Source organism: Callorhinus ursinus, unplaced genomic scaffold (genome assembly GCF_003265705.2).
Source record: "Callorhinus ursinus isolate GAN/ISIS: 27379988/994484 unplaced genomic scaffold, GSC_fseal_2.0 scaffold12, whole genome shotgun sequence".
NCBI lineage: Eukaryota > Metazoa > Chordata > Mammalia > Carnivora > Otariidae > Callorhinus > Callorhinus ursinus.
Window position 1 is genome coordinate 39,176,435 of NW_027397074.1, and position 24,241 is coordinate 39,200,675.

Genomic DNA, 24,241 nt, shown 5'->3' on the forward strand with positions numbered 1-24,241 from the left:
CAAAGCAAAATCAGCAAAGGGAAAAGTCATGGGAGAATCTAAGAATCCTTTTCCTGTGGAATCACACAGGATGTGGTTAATTTCTCCAATACTGAATTGTGACAACATATGTGAAATGTTGTCTGCCACAGACACTCATTAGATTTATTGCCCAAGCTTTGTATTGGAAGCTGGTCATAGGCACCTTTTGCCTAGCACATATCATAATTACAGACTCCCAGAAGGAAAGTGGGTGTTCTGCATAAGATCCTGTTTATATAGTCTATACATAGTAAGCTACTTATCAGTTAAGGAATGGTAGGAACATTCTCATAATCCAAGTTCCCAGATGCCAGCAAAAGTCCACCCTTACAAGTAGGGCTTTCTAAGAATAGTGTCTCAAGCCTGCTGTTTTAGTTCTTTTTTGCACACCCTCTCTTAGGGATTTTGGCTCTTAGAGTCCTGTTTGTCTAAAAGTTCTTTGATGGCTTCAAACACTGGTTTTAAATAATTTTATCCATGTCACAGCTGTTATCATTGGGAGTGGTGCTGTGCTACACAAGTGTCTGGTTATTTTTTCTTCTCTGCTGGAAATTTAATTTGAAAAATTGCAGAATTTGAGGCTTACAATGATGAAGTTTTTTTTCCACCATGGAGTATTCATTTGTTTATCACTGGGCACCTAAAGGATTACTTTAATCTAATTTCAGGAATTAGGATGATTTGAGGCTTCACTGAAGTCCCTGTGTATGTGTGTAGGGGGGTGAGTGTATCTTCAATTCACTTTTACTTCTCTGGTGGAGCTTTTTGGGGTCTGAAACCCAAGAATGGGAACCCAAGCTCTCTCCCATGGCTTGGCAGGCACTAGTATTTAAGTTTTATCTTCCTCTCCTCCCAGAGGTAGTAAAAACACTGTTTGTCCCATTAAGTGCTTCTTCTAGAATCAGCCAACAACTCCAGGTAAGAAGTGGCCCTAATGGGATTGCTTTTCTAGATTTTTATATTTTAAAAAGATTATTTTCAGATTATCTAGTTGCCCATGGACATTTTGATGTTAACTACATAGTTTGCCATTACTGAAAGTGGAATTCCTCCTCTACCTTATTTCTTACACTATAAAATAAGCTCCTTAAATGCAACATTTTGAGGAAAATCATGATGGTGAATAGGGTGTTTAGCATTGCATATAGAAGCACAGCATATAGGGAAGGCAAATCTAAATCCAGATTCACATTGCCCATTCTATGAGGAAAAATAGCTGCCTCTTCATGAAAAAAGAGATTTAATATCATCAACCTGGTGCTAACCAACTATTTGCTCACCTTAGGGCATGACATGTAAGGGTTGGTCCCTCCTGCTTACAGACTGGGCTCTTAGCAGTGGCAGTAATCAGGGTAGCCTTGATGAAAGGAGGGCCGGATTTTTGAAGTCCATGTATAGCCCCAATCTTTCTAAGATAGCCAATTTGTTCATAAGTTGGTTGAACAAGAACTGGGATATCAGAAAAAGATCTGCCAACATCTTCAGAATCAACTTGACCATCTGATTATTTAGCATCTCCTTTACAATAGGGCCTTTGTTCAGTATTTATGTGGAAAACAATTATTCTTACAATCTAAGACAACTCTGAGAAGTCCAACTATATATTTCACTCCCAAATTTTATCATTACTCTTCCTAGCTTACTACTTCCATGTCCTTCACCAACTATGAGTCATAAGATGGTGTAGACCTAGAAATCTCACCTTCTGTGCAAAGCAGACAAGAAATACTGCTTAGATTTATTCTCACCGTAAAGAGTTCCTTTCCTTACTGCCCTCCATACCATCACTGAGTTGTAGTACCACTGTCTGCTTCTAGCTAGTACCAGCATAGTCGGCAGTACTGCTTGTACCACCAGCCTCAATTTTTTCCTCCTCAGTGAACTGGGAAATATAGTATTCTCTCCTATTATAAATATAGTTCATGAGTTTGCTTACTTGCTCATTTGTTTTCTCCTTTCAGACACCCTGCCTCATTAAATTCAACTTGATGGATGTAAATGGATATTTAAACAAGATTCTACACTAGAGTAAAATTGAAACAGAAGAGGAAGTGGTGACATGTTGTTTCTCAGGGTTATATTTTAGGAGATTTGGAGAAGAAAATGTTAGTAAAAATTATAACATGGGGAGCAAGATAGAAGTAGAAGCATCTCAGCTAAATAAAGAGAGTAAAAGTTTTAAGATAAATGTACTGCAAAGCCTCATTAGGCAGTAGTGGACCTGGGATACAAAAATTAAATATAATTTGTAGCTTCTATAAAAGGAAGCAAATGAAACAAGAAGTGAGGATTTATTGTGTTGAAGTTAGGTCTTTCCTACTTTATTTTCTGAAGAGTATAGATATCACTCATGTACACCATAGATACACAGAAAAGAACATGATAGAAGAAAAAAAAATTTCAAATGCTAGCCCAGAAAATCTTCATGCTATTCATTACTTTGAGTAAAACAAAACAAACCATGATGTATCATAATTTGCTTCTCAAAAAACTTTTATGCAGATACACTTTAAAGAACAAAAGTAGTCAGGTTTTACAACTTTCACCTTTATCTCTGTGTGGATGTACACTGGAGTCAAAGGAGTTTCCCTGACTTCTCTTGAATGGAAGAGGAACATCACAGATCTATTTGCCACCCATTTCCTGGATTGGATTCACATTCTTTTTAGTAAAATAAATCTTTATTTACTACTATGTAATAGGTATTATACTAAACTAACACACAGGGCAATCATCTAGTGTGGAAAGATAATCACAATATATTGTGATGTGGATTATGTTAGAGCACTTATCAAGTAGGAACCAAGTGTGATATCGGCGTCAAGAAGCTTCAGAAGAAATCTTTGAAATTTTCAGTAGAACCATAAGAAGTCACTAAGAGATATTATCAATATGCTCTATTTATAATATTGACTTACAATCTTTGAATAGGGAGAGAGAAACAGACCTGAAACCATCAGTGTCAATATGACTTAGGTAAGACTTTAGCTCACCTGTGTCAATATGATTTAGTTGTTTATTCCAGGAAATCTTTGCCTAGGAAAGATAGGATTGTAAACAAAGCAAACAAAAAAACAAACAGAAACAGTCTCTAATTTTTTGTTTGCATAAAGAAATTCTGATAGGATGGAGACAATAATTTGCTTACCTGGGCATACAGCTCGTTTATCAAACAACAGTTTGTCAAGACTCTTCAAGACCCTTGCTTGCTGTGTCCATGAATCCTAAACCATTTCATTAACTTAGTCAAATCTGATCAGTTTCCTCTCTTGACGGATAAGCTTTAAACCATTTGAGCATAGATCCCAAACTTCTAATATCTAATTTTCTGGATCTGAGACACAGCTAAGCACATCAAGGGAGTGCACTCTCCTACTGCAGTAAGTTTTCATAGTTAGTTTTGCTTTATTTGCTTTATTGCTTTATTAATATTAACTAAATATTAACATATTTAGTTTTGCTTTATTTATTAACTTTGCTTTATTTATTAAAGTTTGTCCTTTCTGAAACAACCTAAGTGTCCATTGATGGATGAATGGATAAAGAAAATGTATACAGTTGACTCTTGAACAATGCAAGGGTTAGGGGTAGTGACCTGCCATGCAGTTGAAAATCCACATATCACTTTTGAATTCCCCCAAATTGAGCCTATTGTGGGCTACAGTCTTACCGATACCATAAACAGTCAATTAACACATAGTTTGTGTGTTATATGTATTATGTGCTGTATTCTTACAACAAAATAAGCTAGAGAAAAGAAAATATTAAGGAAGTCATAAGGAAGAAAAATACATTTACAGTACTATATTTATGGACAAAAGTCTGCATATAGTAGACCCATTCAGTTCAAACCTGTGTTGTTCAAGGGTCAATCAACTGTGGTCAACAATGGAATATTATCCAGCCATAAAAAGAAGGACTCTTGCCATTTGCAGTAACATGGATGGACCATGAGGATATTATGCTAGGTGAAATTAAGTCAGATGATGCGGATGAGAGAGAGTGGGCAAAGTGGGTAAAGGGGGTCAGAAGTTACAAACTTCCAGTTATAAAAGAAATAAGCCCTGAGGATGTAATGCACAGCATGATGACTATACTTAATAGTACTCTACTGCATATTTGGAAGTTGCTAACAGAGTAAATCTTAAGAGTTCTTATCACAAGAGAAGAAAAATATTGTAACTATGTATGGTGATGGATGTTAACTAGACTTGTGATGACCATCTCTCAATATACACAAGTATTTAATCATTATGTTACAGACGAAACTAATATAACATATGTCAATTATACCTCAATTAATTATTTTTTAAAAAGAAGTCTGTCTTTTCTAACTACAAACTACTACCAGACACACAAAAATAATCAACTCATTGCTATCAGCTACGAGGCCAAATATTAAATTCATATGAGAATTAACTGAGGAACTTGTAAGAAATATAGGTTTCCATGTTTCATGCTTCACAGTGATTCTGATTTAGGGGGATTGGCACAAGGTCCAGGAATCTCTATTTTAAAAAGTACCAGTTTTTTTCCTAATGCAGGCTATATTTAGATCATGCTTAGAAAAATAATGCTTTTGGGGCGGAGCAAGGTGGCGGAGGAGTAGGAGACCTGGATTTCGTCTGGTCTCAGGAATTCAGCTGAATAGGGATCAAACCATTCTGAACACCTACGAACTCAATAGGAGATCAAAGAGGAGAGTAGCAACAACTCTCTGAACAGAGACGCGACCACTTACTGGAAGGTAGGACGTGCGGAGAAGTGAATCCGAGGCGATATTTGGGAGGAGAGATGGCGGGGGAGGGGGCCTCCATCGGCCGCTTCTGGCAAGTGATAGAGCCGCGGAGCACAAAATCGGAACCTTTAGAAGTCAGCTCCGCTGAGAGACGTCGCTCCAGTGGCTAAGCGGGAGGTGGAACCCTCGCAGGACATTGTGGTCTCAGGACCCTCGGGGTCACAGAAAGACCAGGGGTGCCTGAGTGCGGCAGAGCTCCCAGGTATCGGAGCGGGGAAGCCGGCTGCAGAGACAGAGCGGAGGCGCGGGCTCTCAGCTCGGGGTTGCCATAAACTGTGATCCGCGGTCCAGTCGGGCCACTGCCCCTCCAGCAGGGACCCAACAAGTGGCAGAGCCGGGGAGACTCCCCTTCCTCCCCCGGGAGGAGCAGCACAGGAGCGCACCGCGGGGATCTGCTGGGTTTGGAGACTCCACATGGGGTCGGGTGCCAGAGATAGAAACGCTCAGTCACAGGCCTGGTGAACACGGAGTGCGGCCGGAGACCAGGGACACGGGTGTGACTGGCTGCTTTTCTCTGGGGGCGCACTGAGGAGCGGAGCCTCGAGTTCTTGCCTCCTCTGGGGCGGAGATTGGGAGGCTGCCATTTTCACTGTCATCCTCCAAAGCCATACGGAAAGCTTGCAGGGAACAAAAGCTCCTGAGAGCAAATCCGAGCAGCTTGCTTAGCCAGACCGACAAGGGCGGGGCAATTCCGCCTCCGGCAAAGACATTTGGGAACCACAGCAACAGGCCCCTCCCCCAGAAGATCAGCAGGAACAGCCAGCAAGCCAAGACCAAGTTTACTGATCAAGGAGAATGGGAGACCTCCAGCGCTAGGGGAATACTGCACATAGAATTCATGCCTTTTTTTTTTTTACCATGATTCATTAGTTTTTCAAAGTTAATTTTTTTAACTGTTTTTTTAATTTCTCTTTTTCCCTTTTTCAACCAACATCTTATCAATCCCTTTTTTTAAAAAAACATTTTTTATTTTTAATTTTTAGAGTCATATTTTATCCCTTCATAGTAGTTACCCTTATTTTTGGCATATATATATAAGTTGTTCTCTCTTTAAAATTTTGAGATAACAGTTTCTTCTAACAGATCAAAATATACCCTAAATCACTAGTGTGTGGCTTTGTTCTAGTCTCCTGCCTGATCACATTCTCTCCTTTTTTATCTTCTTCTTTCTTTTTTCAAACAACTTCTTATCGTATCAATTCCTTTTATAAAATCTTTTATAATTTTCATCTTTACAGTCATATTCCATCCCTTCATCGTATCAACCCTTATTTTGTACATATATAAGTCTTTATTCCTTTAAAATTCTAGGAGGAACTTTTTTCTAACAGACCAAAATACGCCCAAAATCTAGTGTGCGGCACTGATCTATGCACTAGCCCGATCATATTTAATCATATTCGGCTTTTTTTGTATTGTTCTGTTTTTGTTTTTAATCTTTTTCTTTTTTTCTTTCTTTCTTTCTTTTCTCTTTCTTTTTTCTTTCTTTCCCTTTCTTTTCCCCTGGTTTCAGGTCTTTTCTGATTTGTATAGAGTATATTTGCTGGGGACGTTGTTAACTGTTAGCATTTTGTTCTCTCATTCATCTATTCTCCTCTGGACAGAATGACAAGATGAAAAACATCACCTCAGCAAAAAGAACAAGAGATACTACCGTCAGCCAGGGACCTACTCAATATGGACATTAGTACGACGTCGGACCTAGAGTTCAGAACCATGACTTTAAAGATACTAGCTGGGCTTGAAAAAAGCGTGGAAGTTATTAGAGAAACCCTTTCTGGAGAAATAAAAGAACTAAAATCTAACCAAGTCGAAATCAAAAAGGCTATTAATGAGGTGCAATCAAAAACGGGGGCACTAACTGATAGGATAAATGAGGCAGAAGAGAGAATCAGCGATATAGAAGACCAAATGATGGACAATAAAGAGTCTGAGAAAAAGAGAGAGAAACAACTACAGGATCACGAGGGCAGAATTCGAAAGATAAGTGATACGATAAGATGAAACAACATAGAATAATTGGGATCCCAGAAGAAGAAGAAAGAGAGAGAGGAGCAGAAGGTATATTGGAGCAAATAATAGCAGAGAACTTCCCTAATGTGAGGAAGGAAACAGGCATCAAAATCCAGGAGGCACAGAGAACCCCTCTCAAAATCAATAAAAATAGGTCAACACCCCGACATCTAACAGTAAAACTTACGAGTCTGAGAGACAAAGAGAAAATCCTGAAAGCAGCTCGGGAGAAGAGATATGTAACCTACAATGGTAGAAATATTAGATTGGCAACAGACCTATCCACAGAGACCTGGCAGTCCAGAAAGGACTGGCATGATATCTTCAGAGCACTAAACGAGAAAAATATGCAGCCAAGAATACTATATCCAGCTAGGCTCTCATTGAAAATTGAAGGAGAGATAAAAAGCTTCCAGGACAAACAAAAACTAAAGGAATTTGCAAACATGAAACCAGCCCTCCAAGAAATATTGAAAGGGGTCCTCTAAACAAAGAGAGAGACTAAAAGCAGCACAGATCAGAAAGGAACACAGACAATATACAGTTAACAGTCACCTTACAGGCAATACAATGGCACTAAATTCATACCTTTCAATAGTTACCCTGAATGTAAATGGGCTCAATGCCCCAATCAAAAGACACAGGCTATCAGATTGGATTAAAAAACAAGACCCATCGATATGCTGTCTGCAAGAGACTCATTTTAGACCCAAAGACACCCCCACATTGAAAGTGAGGGGGTGGAAAGCCATTTACCATGCTAATGGACACCAAAAGAAAGCTGGGGTGGCAATCCTTATATCAGACAAATTAGATTTTAAAACAAAGACTGTAATAAGAGATGAGGAAGGACACTATATCCTACTTAAAGGGTCTATCCAACAAGAAGATCTAACAATTGTAAATATCTATGCCCCTAACATGGGAGCAGCCAATTATATAAGCCAATTAATAACAAAAGCGAAGATACACACTGACAGCAATACAATAATAGTGGGGGACTTTAACAGCCCCCTGACTGAAATGGAAAGATCACCTAAGCAAAAGATCAACAAGGAAATAAAGACTTTAAATGACACACTGGACCAAATGGACTTCACAGACATATTCAGAACATTCCATCCCAAAGCAATGGAATACACATTCTTCTCTAGTGCACATGGAACATTCTCCAGAATAGATCACATCCTAGGTCACAATCAGGTCTCAACCGGTACCAAAAGACTGAGATTATTCCCTGCATATTTTCAGACCACAATGCTTTGAAACTAGAACTCAATCACAAGAGGAAAGTTGGAAAGAACTCAAGTACATGGAGGCTAAAGAGCATCCTACTAAGGAATGAATGGGTCAACCAGGAAATTAAAGAAGAATTCAAAAAATTCATGGAAACCAATGAATATGAAAACACAACTGTTCAAAATCTTTGGGATACAGCAAAGGCAGTCCTGAGAGGAAAGTATATAGCAATACAAGCCTTTCTCAAGAAACAAGAAAGGTCTCAAATACAGAACCTAACCCTACACCTAAAGGAGCTGGAGAAAGAACAGCAAATAAAGCCTAAACCCAGCAGGAGAAGAGAAATAATAAAGATCAGAGCAGACATCAACGAACTAGAAACCAAAAGGACAGTAGAACAGATCAACGAAAGTAGGAGCTGGTTCTTTGAAAGAATTAACAAGATTGATAAACCCCTAGCCAGACTTATCAAAAAGAAAAGAGAAATGACCCAAATCAACAAAATCATGAATGAAAGAGGAGAGATCACAACCAACACCAAAGAAATACAAACAATTATAAGAACATATTATGAGCAACTCTATGCCAGCATATTAGATGACCTGGAAGAAATGGGTGCATTCCTAGAGATGTATCAACTACCAAAATTGAACCAGGAAGAAATAGAAAACCTGAACAGACCTATAACCACTAAGGAAATTGAAGCAGTCATCAAAAATGTCCCAACAAACAAAAGCCCAGGGCCAGATGGCTTCCCAGGGGAATTCTATCAGACATTTAAAGAAGAATTAATACCTATTCTCCTGAAACTGTTCCAAAAAATAGAAATGGAAGGAAACCTTCCAAACTCATTTTATGAGGCCACCATTACCTTGATCCCAAAACCAGACAAAGACCCATCAAAAAGGAGAATTACAGACCAATATCCTTGATGAACATGGATGCAAAAATTCTCACCAAAATACTAGCCAATAGGGTCCAACAGTACATTAAAAGAGTTATTCACCATGACCAAGTGGGATTTATCCCTGGGGTGCAAGGCTGGTTCAACATCCGCAAATCAATCAACATGATACAATACATTAACAAAAGAAGGAACAAGAATCATATGATCCTCTCAATAGATGCAGAAAAAGCACTTGACAAAGTACAGCATCTTTTCTTGATCAAAACTCTTCAGAGTATAGGGATAGAGGGTACCTACCTCAATATCATAAAAGCCATCTATGAAAAACCTACAGCGAATATCATTCTCAATGGGGAAAAGCTGAGAGCTTTTCCCCTAAGGTCAGGAACGCGGCAGGGATGTCCACTCTCACCACTGCTATTCAACATAGTATTAGAAGTCCTAGCCACAGCAATCAGACAACAAAAAGAAATCAAAGGCATCCAAATTGGCAAGGAGGAAGTCAAACTCTCACTCTTTGCAGATGATATGATACTGTATGTGGAAAAACCAAAAGACTCCACCCCAAAACTCCTAGAACTCATACAGGAATTCAGTAAAGTAGCAGGATATAAAAATCAATGCACAGAAATCAGTGGCATTCCTATACACCAACAACAAGACAAGAAAACAAGACAGAAGAGAGAGAAATTAAGGAGTCAATCCCATTTACAATTGCACCCAAAACCATAAGATACCTAGGAATAAATGTAACCAAAGAGGCAAAGGATCTGTACTCAGAAAACTATAAAATACTCATGAAAGAAATTGAGGAAGATGCAAAGAAATGGAAAAATGTTCCATGCTCATGGACTGGAAGAACAAATATTGTGTAGATGTCAATGCTACCTAGAGCAATCTACACATTCAATGTAATCCCCATCAAAATACCATCCACTTTTTTCAAAGAAATGGAACAAATAATCCTAAAATTTGTATGGAACCAGAAAAGACCCAGAATAGCCAGACGAATGTTGAAAAAGAAAAGAAAAGCTGGTGGCATCACAATTCCGGACTTCCAGCTCTATTACGAAGCTGTCATCATCAAGACAGTATGGTACTGGCACAAAAACAGACACATAGATCAATGGAACAGAATAGAGAGCCCAGAAACGGACCCTCAACTCTCTGGTCAACTAATCTTTGACAAAGCAGGAAAGAATGTCCAATGGAAAAAAGACCATCTCTTCAACAAATGGTGTTGGGAAAATTGGACAGCCACATGCAGAAGAATGAAACTGGACCATTTCCTTACACCACACACAAAAATAGACTCCAAATGGTTGAAAGACCTAAACGTGAGACAGGAGTCCATCAAAATCCTAAAGGAGAACACAGGTAGCAACCTCTTCGACCTCAGCCACAGCAACTTCTTCCTAGAAACATCGCCAAAGGCAAGGGAAGCAAGGGCAAAAATGAACTATTGGGATTTCATCAAGATAAAAAGCTTTTGCACAGCAAAAGAAACAGTCAACAAAACCAAAAGACAACCGACAGAATGGGAGAAAATATTTGCAAATGACATATCAGATAAAGGGCTAGTATCCAAAATCTATAAAGAACTTATCAAACTCAACACCCAAAGAACAAATAATCCAATCAAGAAATGGGCAGAAGACATGAACAGACATTTTTCCAAAGAAGACATGCAAATGGCCAACAGACACATGAAAAAGTGCTCAACAACGCTCGGCATCAGGGAAATCCAAATCAAAACCTCAATGAGATACCACCACACACCAGTCAGAATGGCTAAAATTAACAAGTCAGGAAACGACAGATGTTGGCCGGGATGTGGAGAAAGGGGAACCCTCTTACACTCTTGGTGGGAATGCAAGCTGGTGCAGCCACTCTGGAAAACACTATGGAGGTTCCTCAAAAAGTTGAAAATAGAGCTACCATACCATCCAGCAATTGCACTACTGGGTATTTACCACAAAGATACAATTGTAGGGATCCAAAGGGGTACGTGCACCCCAATGTTTATAGCAGCAATGTCCACAATAGCCAAACTGTGGAAAGAGCCAAGATGTCCATCGACAGATGAATGGATAAAGAAGAAGTGGTATATATACACAATGGAATATTATGCAGCCCTCAAAAGGAATGAGATCTTGCCATTTGCAACGACGTGGATGGAACTGGAGGGTGTTATGCTGAGTGAAATAAGTCAATCAGAGAAAGACATGTATTATACGACCTCACTGATATGAGGAATTCTTAATCTCAGGAAACAAACTGAGGTTTGCTGGAGTGGTGGGGGGGTGGGAGGGATGGGGTGGCTGGGTGATAGACATTGGGTAGGGTACGTGCTATGGTGAGTGCTGTGAATTGTGCAAGACTGTTGAATCACAGATCTGTACTTCTGAAACAAATAATGCAAGATATGTTAAGAAAAAAGAAAAAGAAGAAGATAGCAGGAGGGGAAGAATGAAGGGGAGTAAGTCGGAGGGGGAGATGAACCATGAGAGACGATGGACTCTGAAAAACAAACTGAGGGTTCTAGAGGGGAGGAGTGTAGGGGGATAGGTTAGCCTGGTGATGGGTATTAAGGAGGGCACATTCTGCGTGGAGCAATGGGTGTTATGCACAAACAATGAATCATGGAACACTACATCAAGAACTAATGATGTAATGTATGGTGATTAACATACCAATAAGAAAATTAAAAAAAAAAAAGAAAAGAAGGGCCATATGCACCCCAATACTCACAGTAGCCAAACTGTGGAAAGAGCCGAGATGCCCTTCAACAGATGAATGGATAAAGAAGATGTGGTTCATATATACAATGGAATATTACTCAGCCATCAGAAAGGAAGAATACCCAACTTTTACATCCACATGGATGGGACTGGAGGAGATTATGCTAAGTGAAATAAGTCAGGCAGGGAAAGTCAATTATCGAAAGGTTTCACTTATTTGTGGAACATAAGGAATAGCAGGGAGGACAGTAGGAGAAGGAAGAGAAGAATGAAGGGAAATCAGAGGGAAAGTTGAACCATGAGAGACTATGGACTCTGAGAAACAAACTGAGGGTGTTAGAGGGGAGGGCGGTGGGGGGATGGGTTAGCCCGGTGATGGGTATTAAGGAGGGCACGTACTGCATGGAGCACTGGGTGTTATACAAAAACAATGAAGTGTGGATCACTACATCAAAAACTAATGATGTATTGTATGGTGACTAACATAACATAATAAAATAAAATTAAAAAAAAAAAGAAATAATACTTTCCTCCCTGCAAAGCAGCAAACATATGTTTGTGTACATGTATATATTATATATTATACATATACACACATGTATTATATACATATTATATATATGTATATATGTTATATATATATATACACTATATACACATATAGAAACATATCATATAAAAATAATACCCATATTAAATGTTCCGCACACTTCTTATGGAAATGGGATCATACACATACACATATATATATATATATATATATATATATATAAAATATTTTTTTCAGGGAACATTATATTATATAATCTTTCTGAATCATCACACAGAGATCTGCATTATCTTTAATAGTTACATCATATTGACGATATGCATGTACCATAATTTATCCAGGCCTCATTAATAGTCATTTAGATTGCCTTTTTTTTTTGCTATTATAAGCAATGCTGCAATGAATACCTTCACACATTTACCCTAAAATATCTGTAGAATATAAAGAATGGAATAGACATAGAAGAGTAGGATTGCTAGGTCAGAGGGTATGTGCTCTTTAAAATTTGATAGATCTTGCTGAATTGCTCACCAACTTAGTTACACTAATTGTCCTGTCAATTATCTCGGAGACTAATGTTTTCCAACGCATATACGATACTAGTATCAACTTTTTTCATCTTTATCTATCTGGCAGGTAAAAAAATAAATAAAATCTTAATTTGCTTTTTTGTCATGTCTTTAATAGAATAACCAGCATTCAGTGTACCACTGAAACACAATTATCTAAAGTTCTACAAAACATATAATTTACTTTTGGAAAACTTTTATTTTTACACTGAAACTTAACTCTATCACCTTTAAGACAGATGGGATGGATGAATTTCAAATATATGTCCACTATGTAGTATCTAGTAGTACCTCCTTTTACCAAGTAATATAAAAGGAAAGTGAGAGTCATAAGACGTGTGCTCAAGCCCTGGCTTTGCCACCCAGCAGCTAGGTGACCTTGGGCAAGTTGCCTGCCCCCAGAGCTTCAGTTTCCTCTTTTGTAAAATGGGGATTCTACTCATTTGATAGAATTGTTTTGAAAATTAAATGAGACTATAATTTTCACTACATATATTAGCTATGTATAACCACCACCACCACAATAACAATGCACGGAAAATTAGCAAATGACTAGAATTGTTTGTAAAAGCCTTTCTTAATAATTACAAAATAATTATGTTGGTATTACCATAGTCAGATTCTATGAGGTGAGTCAACCATTTATTGGGATTACCAAAGTCACTACAAGAGTGTGTATTTCATAAGGCTAACATACTGCTCACAAAATCACTGTTGTGGTTCTCTATGAATACTCTTCTAACAGTAGTTCAGAAAACATTTCCCAAATTACTTATTAGCTCCTTAGATAAAATGGAATTATCCAAATACACAATCAACTACACACCAGGAATTTCTTTTCAAGTTCCTAAGAGGATCTTGTTTCTAAGCACACACAGTAAAGCAATTCAAGTTATGCCACAGAGATTTCCTAGAGTAATATATTAATATATTGGAGCTGCTATCCTTCATTCTTTCCCAAAACTAATATCAACCTTACACACTCATTCCTTAAATGTCTCAATACCCACTGTGCAAAAAGTCCTATGCTAAGAACTAGGGGTATAAAATCTCTGCACTCAAAAGATAAAGATTCATATTAAAGATAAAAGGGCAAAGCATTGTTATCTAAATTTGCCTGTGCTTCTACTATGATAAATAATGCGTCAATGGCTCATGACCCATGGAGCTCATTTTCTTTTGAATGGACACCAATGGACCTATTACACTTCCTATCCCTGGGCCAGGTAAAACAAAGCCAGAAATGAGATGTCATTGTTCTATGGCTTACTCCCAAAAGTTCTCAATGGCTCAACTCACCTAAGTCTTCTGCCTTTACTTTCTTCCTCCACATCATGACTTTTGCAAAAATTTGTGATGATTTTTTTAATGAGTAAAATGATCTGGAAAAAATATTTTTTTCAGTTTTTATTTCAATAAAACAAGAGGCAACACTGTTGTATAAAGTATTGCATATGGACAACATTTACACAAAGATACAAAACTTCAAAAAACTAAACTCCAGTTTATTTCCATAGCCTTAAAAAGGTAGAGAGCACATAAAAATATGCAAAGTCATAGTTTATTCTTAGGAATGTAAACTCTAGGAATACAATTAGAAACAAGTATATTTACTATGAAAAGATTAGTATCACTACATGATTAGAAGATAAGAGGTACACAAAAAAACTCCACATAAGAGGAAGCAAAGGTATGCAAAATAAGATCTTGAGTTTACTAATAGAAACTTCATGTCAAGACACAGGTACTCTAGAAATCTACTATAAAAAACAACAAAAACATCTTCCAAAATGTTCACTGCTAGTCTCTTTAGATATGCACACATTACAAAGTACAGAAGACAATGTATTTAAGTTCTGATAAAGAATTTAACAAATTAAACAAATGTGAATAATTCAAAGTATTAAGTATAATTTTACTAAGCAACTAATCTAAAAGTATAAATTCATGCTAATTAAAGAAATAGAGAGTTTTCATTTTTCACCCAAAGATTGGGAATACACTATTATACATTAATTTCTATCTACAATGCTAATTTATGTACCCATCAAATTATTCTTCTTTTTAATGGCTTTTTTAAAAACATTTTTTTCAGTCACATTATTTACCATAAAGATTCCTTGATGTGCTTCCCTTTAATAAAGTGTAAATTTATTGTGCCTATAAACTCAAATGTTAAACAGCCTTATTTTAAATATTTGTTTAAAATTATGTTTCAGAGTACATTTTTTTCTCTATAATTTAAATGTAAAGGTTTTAACATCTTAATTTTATTCTTCCAAAATCGGCAAAACCCCTTAGAACTCAGATCATTTTTATCTATTTTGGTTTAAAAAATATATTTCCCTTTAATTCAACTTTTTGTTTTTATGTGAATAATGTTTGCTAAGCAGTTGCTTCATAATTGAAAAGGGCAATGAAATATTGCTTATTCAAAGCAAACTGTGTCATCATTTAAGGACTGAGGATTTCTAACCTTCAAGTCTACAGACCTGCCTTAAAAAGTTCCATGGTGGTATACAAGGGGTTCCGGGGTGCTTACTCGTCCTGGGTCCTCTTGAAAGGTCTACTTTGTTTCTCTCCCCCACTTCATTCCAAAGGCAAATGCTGGGACCCAGCTTCATTAGAATACCTCAGGTAGTTGGGTATTTGAAGAGTGAGAGGTTGGGTAATTTCAAGAACCTCTAATGGCTTAAAATGTGGAATGGAACTACAATTTCTGTTCAGATCCTTTGAAGTATAGGGTACAAGGACCCATTTTGGGTGGAATCCTTCCTGTGGTAAAGGGTATTATTCTGGATATGTAGGAGATCTGTGACCAAATGGCTACATCAGGATCTTCATGAGAAAACAACCTACAAACGTGACTCCAACTCAATATGGAGAGATGAGTGGGAAGAGAGCAATAGGGATCATTGTAATTGCTACCAAAGTTAGCATTATCCAATATTTATAATTGCTATAAAAATTTTCAAATGTATAATCCTTATTTGAAACAGTATCAAAGGTACTATAAATAATTTTACTGTTAACATAACTTCACACCCCAGAAAATCAACTGGTGCAAATTATTTGAAGCATAAATTCAGATCCACTCCACTGAGTAAGTCTTCAGAGTTTTTAAAAGAATAGACACATGCAGATTTGTTGTGCATTGTATAAAAGGATGGTACCCCTTTTATACCTAAAATTGTAGGCATCCATAGCTCTGATTCTGTTTATAGTTAACAAGAAAAACACAAAATGTTATATTTTTATTGTAAAAATGAAAAATCATTAAAAATTTAGAAGTAGAGGATCTAATAAGTGTTACAGACACTATTAAAAATTCATTAGCTGTTAAAAACAATGAAGATTATAATATTTATTATCTAACATATTTGATCTAGGGTTGTGAGATCACTAAGAATTCTAAATACTAGGTAAGTAATTTGTTTGTACTTTAATACTCTCTTCTCAAACTTTAATGCGCGTAAAAATCACTTGAGGATCTTGTTAAAATGCAGATTACGATTCAGTAGATCAACGGTGGCTCTGAAGTTCTACATTTTTAACAAGATGCCTAGTGATGCCAATGCAATATACTGGTCCTCAGACTATAGGAGTAGCAATGATCTAGGATAATACCAAAATGAAGATCCATTATAGCAGTTGATGATTAAAATCTGATCTCTCATTTGTGTCACCTGTTTCCTCAAACTTTTTCTACAAGTTTCCTAAGCACCTTAACTTGCTTAAAAAGCCAATCTTCTAAAGTAGTTCTTAAGACTATTAATACTGTTAGTAGCTACATGCCTAGGGGAAATTCTTTGTTAAAGAATTACAAAAAGACAATAGGAAATTCACAGTGACATTTTAAAATATTTTAAATTGTACACAGGATTCCTGTTAAATTAATATAATATCAACTTTCACTGTCTGGTTGTCTCTTTTTTTTTTTCCTGCTACAATTTATGTCAATAGATCTTATTCCATTTCTATTACTGGAACTAAAAAACTCAAATTCACTTATATTAAAAACCATATTCTAGTCAGAGTTAATGAATGAAAACTAGTTTGTGTTTTTTGAAGAATTAGATTTAAAATGGTAGCCAAAGCAGTTTTGTAAAAATTGCATTCATAGTGTATGCTTTAGCACTCCTCAGGACATACAAATTTCTCACATTTGAGCTCTGCATAAGCAGGCACAAAAGGAAAACTAGCATGTTCTGTGTGACCACAGCTAGGGACTGCAAATAAGGAAGCCACTGTGTAATAACAGTGAATGAGACAAAGAGGGAACGGCTCCCTAGGCCTTCCTTCCCAGTCAACTTACTCTTATCCTCAGCCTTGCTTTCTCTCTCTCCCTCTGAATTATTAGTTAAGTATACTTGATTTACAGGGAACCTCAACCATAGCCAAATCAACTACCACTAGCAAACACCAAACTTTTACATCTATCTAGAGGCCACATAGTTCTCCATAGCTACAAACAAGTTTGTTTAGCTTCTGCCATATTGCCTTTTTCATTTTTATTTTTTGGTTGGGGGCAACTACATTGATTATTCTATCATTACAAGAATATTTAAATTAGGCCTGTTCACAAAAAAAATGAATTTTTTTCACATTTTATAATTCTAAATTTAAGAACACAAACATAAATGACCTAAATTAGTTAATGTATAAATGTCCTTTGTCCATATTTCTCTATATTCTCTTTCATGACATTTTATAGATGAAAAATTTACCTAATATCCTTCATTTGCCGACAAACAATTCAGTATTATATGGTTGACACTGGTATCTTGAGAGCTGTGTTGCACAATTTACAATGATTTCCAGGAAGTCTTCGATGATGTGTGCTTTGAATTATGAGAAACCAAACTACCTAGGGTTTCCAAAGTCAAGCAGCAGCGTAAATGAGCTTCATAGCCTATTACATTTTAGGAACTAAAGGGGATTTTCACTTGCTAAATCCAGAGCAAATACTTCAAAACAACACATCTACTAGCAATCTGATTTTTGATATAAAAATGTTCCAAAGACAACAACAGAAATTCCTCTACCCACCCCTGGAATTATAGAATAGTCTAGGTACTGAGTTAGTAGGCATTTTCCAGTGTTTTATATCAACAATTTCACTAATCTCAAGGATAATCTGATTATAAACATTTTTATCAGACACTTTTCATACACATCATTTTTGTTTTCTCACGTGGCTGTTTTTCAGACTGCCATGCTGCATGTCAGCTGGAGACTTCCCGGAGCTGCACCTCTGCCTCCTTCTTTCAGAAACAGTTCCCATACATGGAGATTCCCTTTGACTCTGAAGGCCAAACATACAACTACCAAAGTAGGAGTTATTAAAAAATAAGAACTCACAACCTCTCATGAGATGTAACCAATCTGATCAGACAACCTGCCAAAATGTATTGTTACACTGACAATCTTAGGGCAACAGAAACAAATAAGAAAGAAAAAAAGACTAAAATCAAGGGAGAAAATACATCCAAGAAATAACAAAACCATATTTCAACTTACTGCAACCTACATATTATTCCCTTCATAAAGTCAAGGTAGCCTTCAGAATTTAAGACATCAGGGGTCCTGTCTGGAATAGGGATGAGACAGACCCTGGGCACTGTCGTAAAGAAGCAAAGTCGTCTCTCTAGATTTGCTGGTTAGGTGAGAAAACTATTACAAATTAATCTGTGGACAGAGTAATGCTAATACTAGGAGGTCTCTGCTGACCTGATTGATGCTTCATTGGAAGTTCAGTCCTTTCAGAAACGTAAATAAGCTTTTCTTCTTGGAGACTACAAGCAGAAAACCTATTGGCATCTGTCCCAGGCCCACAGCCAACAGCAGATGATGGGTTATGTGGGACTGTGACACCACTGACTTGTTCAAAGGATTTACTAAACACAGTTGCGGCAGTCTTAGCCAAACCATGGCTACAAGGTTTAGGCAGAGATTGGCTGGTAGTTAACGTCAGTCTCTTCAAAGAGAGAAGCTCAAGATTCTCACTCTGGGCTCTTTGAGTTTGTTTTCGGGCAAAGTGATCTTTGCAAGACTCCCCTGTAGTTTCTTTTTCTTTTCCTCCAGTTTTACTTCCGGCTGACCGTCTCTGAGTCTTTCCTACACTTGTCTTGTTACTAGAATTGTTACTACTGTTTGATAAACCGGACTGGCTGGTACTAGACGCAGCCCTGGAATAAAATCCCTCGTCAACTTCAGATATCTCCATCAGTTCTTCTTGACCTGTTAATTCTGCATTTCCTAAACAAAGAAATAATAAAGACTAATTAATATGAAGTATTTTAAATAATTCTTGTTTCATGGTTAATAGCAAATCAGTGATACTTTAAACTTTAGCACAATTACATAAAGCAACAGATTATAGACCAAAATCAAAGGATAAATCAAAACAGTCTATAAAATAGAAAAATAGTTCATTGTAACCAAATAAGAGTAATTTAGAGTGTATTAAACAAAAAGCATGCCATAAACCAGCCCCCCCGACCCGTGTTTTTAGAAAGAATTCTCTTACTATTCATGCAAAAGATCAGAAATAATTAGGAAAAATACCACACAGAAAAACTATGGGTAAACTCTCCCCCAGTAGCAAAGCAGTATAAAATCAAAGATCTTACCAAGTAACTTTAAAGAAAAATGATATTAAGATATTTTAAAGATTTTTTTAAAGGTTGCATTCTACGTTCTAGATTATTTTACTTAGATTAAAAAAAAAGACTATAACACGAGCTCAAACTTGTTAAAATTCTATATACTTTATCCTTCAAATCCAAAGATGGCAAAAATACAAAGATAAAAAAATAATTTCAGATCTCAAAACATAAGCAGAAAATTATTTTGGAAGTAATTTTCTGCCTTAGTTTTCATAACAATTTACTCAGAGAAAATACAGGTATGACCATTCCAAAGAGCATTAGATCATTGAGAAATTGTGGTGCATAATTCATGCATTTTGATTATTAGATGACATGCAAAATTTTTGTGACTGTGCAACTGTTGCTTAAGACATGCAGCAGTGGCCCCTTGCCATGAGATACCTTGGAGGGCAGCTAGAAAGTGCCCTGCTAAAACTGCACTCTGCCAGGTGAGTTTATTCCATCCTCCATCATTTTTCTTACAGATTTTTGCCTCCTGATCTCTGGCAAGCCTTTGCTCTCAGTTCTAGGATCTGTGGCTGTTTCCTGCACACCCTGTATATGCTGAGCATCAATCTCTCCTAGTGTTCTGCCTTTTTCCCCATTCCCGGTTCTCTCTCCGGCCACATTTGTGACACTAATCTCAGGAATGACAAGGATGCCCAATTCAGTAGTATCATTACTGTTGTCAGGTTGCTCTAGAATTGAAGATGATAAGACAAAATGATGGCTGAAAACAAAACAAAACAAAAATGCAAAACAAGAAAAACAAAAGATCCAAAACAAAAACTGGACGACTGAATGTTATGAATTAAGCCAAATATCTGCACTGTAGTAATTTCCATAATTTACATCACTCTGACAGCACTGGAGACAGTAGGGTGGTGTTCTTTAATTTTAAATGACAATGAAAAAACTCACAGAGCATCAATTCATGTTCTGCATTTTTTCACACACATATTTGACACGGACCATGAAACAGAAATTTTTTTTACCAATCAAAATAGAATTTCTATTGTTTTTTAAGATAACACTGTGACCATTTGAACTTAGGTCAAGCCTTGGGCAAATGTTCCAGGAAGTACAGCCAAAACTCTAGCTTTTGTCAACATTAGGAACCAAGACACTTAAGAATTCCCCTTGCACACTTAAAATTCTATTTTTTTATTAGATTACAATGAGGTTGACTTAATGAAGTATGACATTGGGGAAATGATTATTCACTCATAATATCACGGTTAGTACTGCTGCAAGTACAGTTTTTGTCTCACACACCAATCACTGTGTGTATTAGTAAATATTAATGCAGCTGTGACACAATTAAATAGTCTATTCCTTCAGATTCAAACTCATACCATAAATTTAGGCCAGCTTATAACAACAGTTCATTACTAAACTGGAGAAAAATAAAAATGGACCTGGAAAAACAACTTGGCTGTTGGTCCTTTATTCTGAAAGCAGCTATTATAATCAAAATAAAGGAATGAAACTCCTAACTAGTTAATACTTGTAGCTATTTTATTCTGTATCTTAAATCACAAAGCATGGTTTTATTTAAAATTGACAAGGAAATATCTGTAATAATGGGAAAAATAACATGAATATATCTACCATGGGTCAATAATGAAAATTAAAGTTCAAAACAACATAAGACTATGTAAAACAGTATATATCTTAAAAAATGTAGAACACAAATCTGCTTGCGAGATATTACCTACTACTTTCAAATGTTTCTCATGATAGGATTATCAAGCTCTCACTCATGGTGCTAAGCATGTGAATAGGTAGTAAAAGAAAGAGGCCAGAGCCACATACTCCTAAGGGCTTCCCAAGCTTTGCTACACATTGGTATCACCTGGGAATCTTTAAGAACTACTGATAACCTGGCTCTCACCCTAGACATTCTCATTTAATTAGTATGAGGTATGACCTAGACATCGGGACTTTTAAAAGCTCCCAGTGACTAATGTGTTGCAAAGTTTGGGAGCCACTGCTCTATTCGAATTCTTTCAAATTTTGGAAAACTTTAATTAAAGCAAAAATCATGAATGCCCTGGGTACTCCATACCCAGCAGCAAAATGCACTTCAGGAGGCCCCCAAAGCTTCATGTTGCCCTGGGCTGGTGGGTCAATGTGCTGGCCTAATAATTTCCCATTTACTTAGTGTTTCATAAACATTTGGCTGAAGGTTCTTTATATGAAACGTTTACTTCCTAAACAGGCCAAAGGATGTTGGTGAGGTAGTATCACCTCTAATAGAGGTTTAATGAGATTAAAAAGTTCCAAAAAGCTTATGTCCCCTTGCTAATAGCTATCTTCAAAGTGAGGGCAAGTAAATATCTAACGGAGATGAATGCCAGAGGCCACTGGAACTGAGAGTAAAATCACCACGGCATTGTTGGGTGACAAGCAAGACTTGTCCGTTTACCTCACAGAAGCAGTTTCACAAAAGATCTACTAAAGGGACCATCTAGTGCAAAAAAAATTATAAGCTGTGTAAATTATCCAGACATAACAAAGCCAATGAACATAAAAGATAAGCATAGGTGGCCTAATAGAATAGAAAACAACACTACTTACACTGAATGGTACTAAACAGTTTTTTTAAAGTGTTCGTATATATTCTTCAATTATATTCTCTGAAGTAGGCAATTTGACTCCCATTTACAGACAAGGAAACTGAAGTTCAGAAAGAGCTACCAACTATTCAGTGGGTGGGCTAAACAGCAAAATCTTTTTACTTCAAATGTCCATTCTAACGTATTACAAAGTCTAACTCTTCAATTCATTAAAGTCCTTTGAGTTAAATATACTCTGACATCCTTCAATTAGGTTTAACTTATTTGCTTAGATTCCTGGTCTTTTCATAGAAAGCAAATAATTTATTTTGGCTGAATAGAGAGCAAGAGCAGATAAAAGTCTCCAAGAAAACCTAAATAGGTCAATAACTCTCAAGGTTAGTTTTACTTTTTTAAATTGGGTTTAGTTTTAAACAGACACTAGTGAAAATTACTAATTTAAAATGGTGCTGCAATGATGAAAATTTTGCAAGAAAAACTAGAAAATGACAAGAGGAATAATATATAAAGCAGCACTAGACAATGGGATTTGCCAGTCACATGTACTGGGATACTAGTCAAGATCTGCAGCCCCCAAAACAATGATACTAAATTTTTTTAAATTATAAAAATAAATGGCAAGTAGAAAAATGAGATTATGTGTTTTTCCACAAGCACAATTTTTTTTAAGATTTTTTATTTATTTATTTGACAGAGAGAGAGAGACAGCGAGAGAGGGAACACAAGCAGGGGGAGTGGGAGAGGGAGAAGCAGGCTTCCCGCTGAGCAGGGAGCCCGATGTGGGGCTCGATCCCAGGACCCTGGGATCATGACCTGAGCCAAAGGCAGAAGCTTAAAGACTGAGCCACCCAGGCGCCCCCCCACAAGCACAAATTTTTGACTAATTTATGTATGTTATCACTCTCAAAAATGGTAAAAATGGCAAATTTTTAAGCTAGTAAGGTAAATTTATAAAAAGAAAAGCATCTGATTCTGTATAGAGCTAGAAAGAACAAATATAATTCGCAGGAAAATTACAGAATAAAGGTAACTATATAACTCAAACATCTGTTACATGATCTTGGTCGCTATTATTTCTCCAACTTCTTCCCTGATATGTGACCCAATCTTCCCACACACACCTTCTACCGGTCTTACTATTCCCTAGGCCTGGAATACTCTTCCCCACATAGCTACCTACATGGCTCACATCCTTACTTCTTTCAGGTTTTTTTTCTCAAAAATTTCCTTCTCAGTGAAACCCTCTCTGGTCATCCCATCAAGTTTCAATATCCTCCATATTTCATAAACTCTTTTCCCTACCTTGTTTCTTCTTAGCACTTAATCACTCTCTAAACTACAGTTATTTCTCTATCTTGTCCACTAGATGTAAGTTCCACAAGGGCAGGGATTTTCTGGTCATTCTTGCATACCTAATATCTGAAAAAGTAGTTTGCATATAGTAGGTGCCCAATAAAAAATTTGTCTGATAAATTAAATGAATTTCCTGTTACATGGTAAAATTATTAAAATAAGTGAAGATGAGAAAACATGGAGAAGACATGAGAAAGGTAATCTGGGAATGTGTTACTTGACTAGGTAAGAAGGAAAAAATAATATACAGCTTATGCTAATAATAATTTTTAGATGGCAGAGAAAATAAAGTGTCTTTGTTTTAGAAAAGCAAAGTAGCCACCTCTAAATGCAGGTTTAGTAAAATGCTTAATAATGCCCTATATATATATATACATATATATATGTATATATATATATATTTAAATCTACAGTTCTTTTATTATGCTATCCTCTGGATAACATAGCTAAGGAGAAAAAGTTCATCTTTCTTTAAGAAAATTATAGAGGAGATGTTGTAAGGGAATATAAATGTATAAGAAAATAGAATCTGTTCAAAAGCCTTGAACTTAAATCTATGCAAAAGGTGTCATGGTTGTTCTATACCTATAAAAACAATACTTACATTTGACTTCAAATAATTCGAAAAGTTCAAAAAAGATCCAAAGAGAAACGTCTCAGAGAATATTTTATTTGTATGACCTCTATAAACAGGTAACCTCTCCACACAGAGAAATTAGGAGAGTTAAAGAATACTTTTTTAATAGACATTTCCAAATTGTTTCTCAAAGGCACTCAAATCATTTCTCCCTATAAAATTTCTTCTGGCTTTGAGAAAAAGA

At 36.5% G+C, this 24,241-nt stretch overlaps 1 protein-coding gene across 3 annotated transcripts in view; it reads right to left on the reverse strand.

The window, feature by feature from the left end:
- Nucleotides 1-24,241, reverse strand: part of HYCC1 (hyccin PI4KA lipid kinase complex subunit 1) — a 132,898-nt gene that overhangs the window by 19,838 nt on the left and 88,819 nt on the right. Inside the window, exons 11-12 of one of the 3 annotated variants that reach the window (XR_003208580.2) lie at nucleotides 17,566-19,096; nucleotides 14,138-14,220 (exon numbers count right to left, since the gene is read on the reverse strand). Coding sequence is in view for 2 of the 3 variants with exons in the window: in XM_025873005.2 (XP_025728790.1) it covers nucleotides 18,522-19,096 (575 nt within the window). In the remaining variant the exon portion in view is untranslated. Of the gene's footprint in view, nucleotides 1-14,137; nucleotides 14,221-14,322; nucleotides 19,097-19,890; nucleotides 20,187-24,241 lie in introns of those variants that run through there. The other 2 variants (XM_073898948.1, XM_025873005.2) reach the window with 2 other exon arrangements.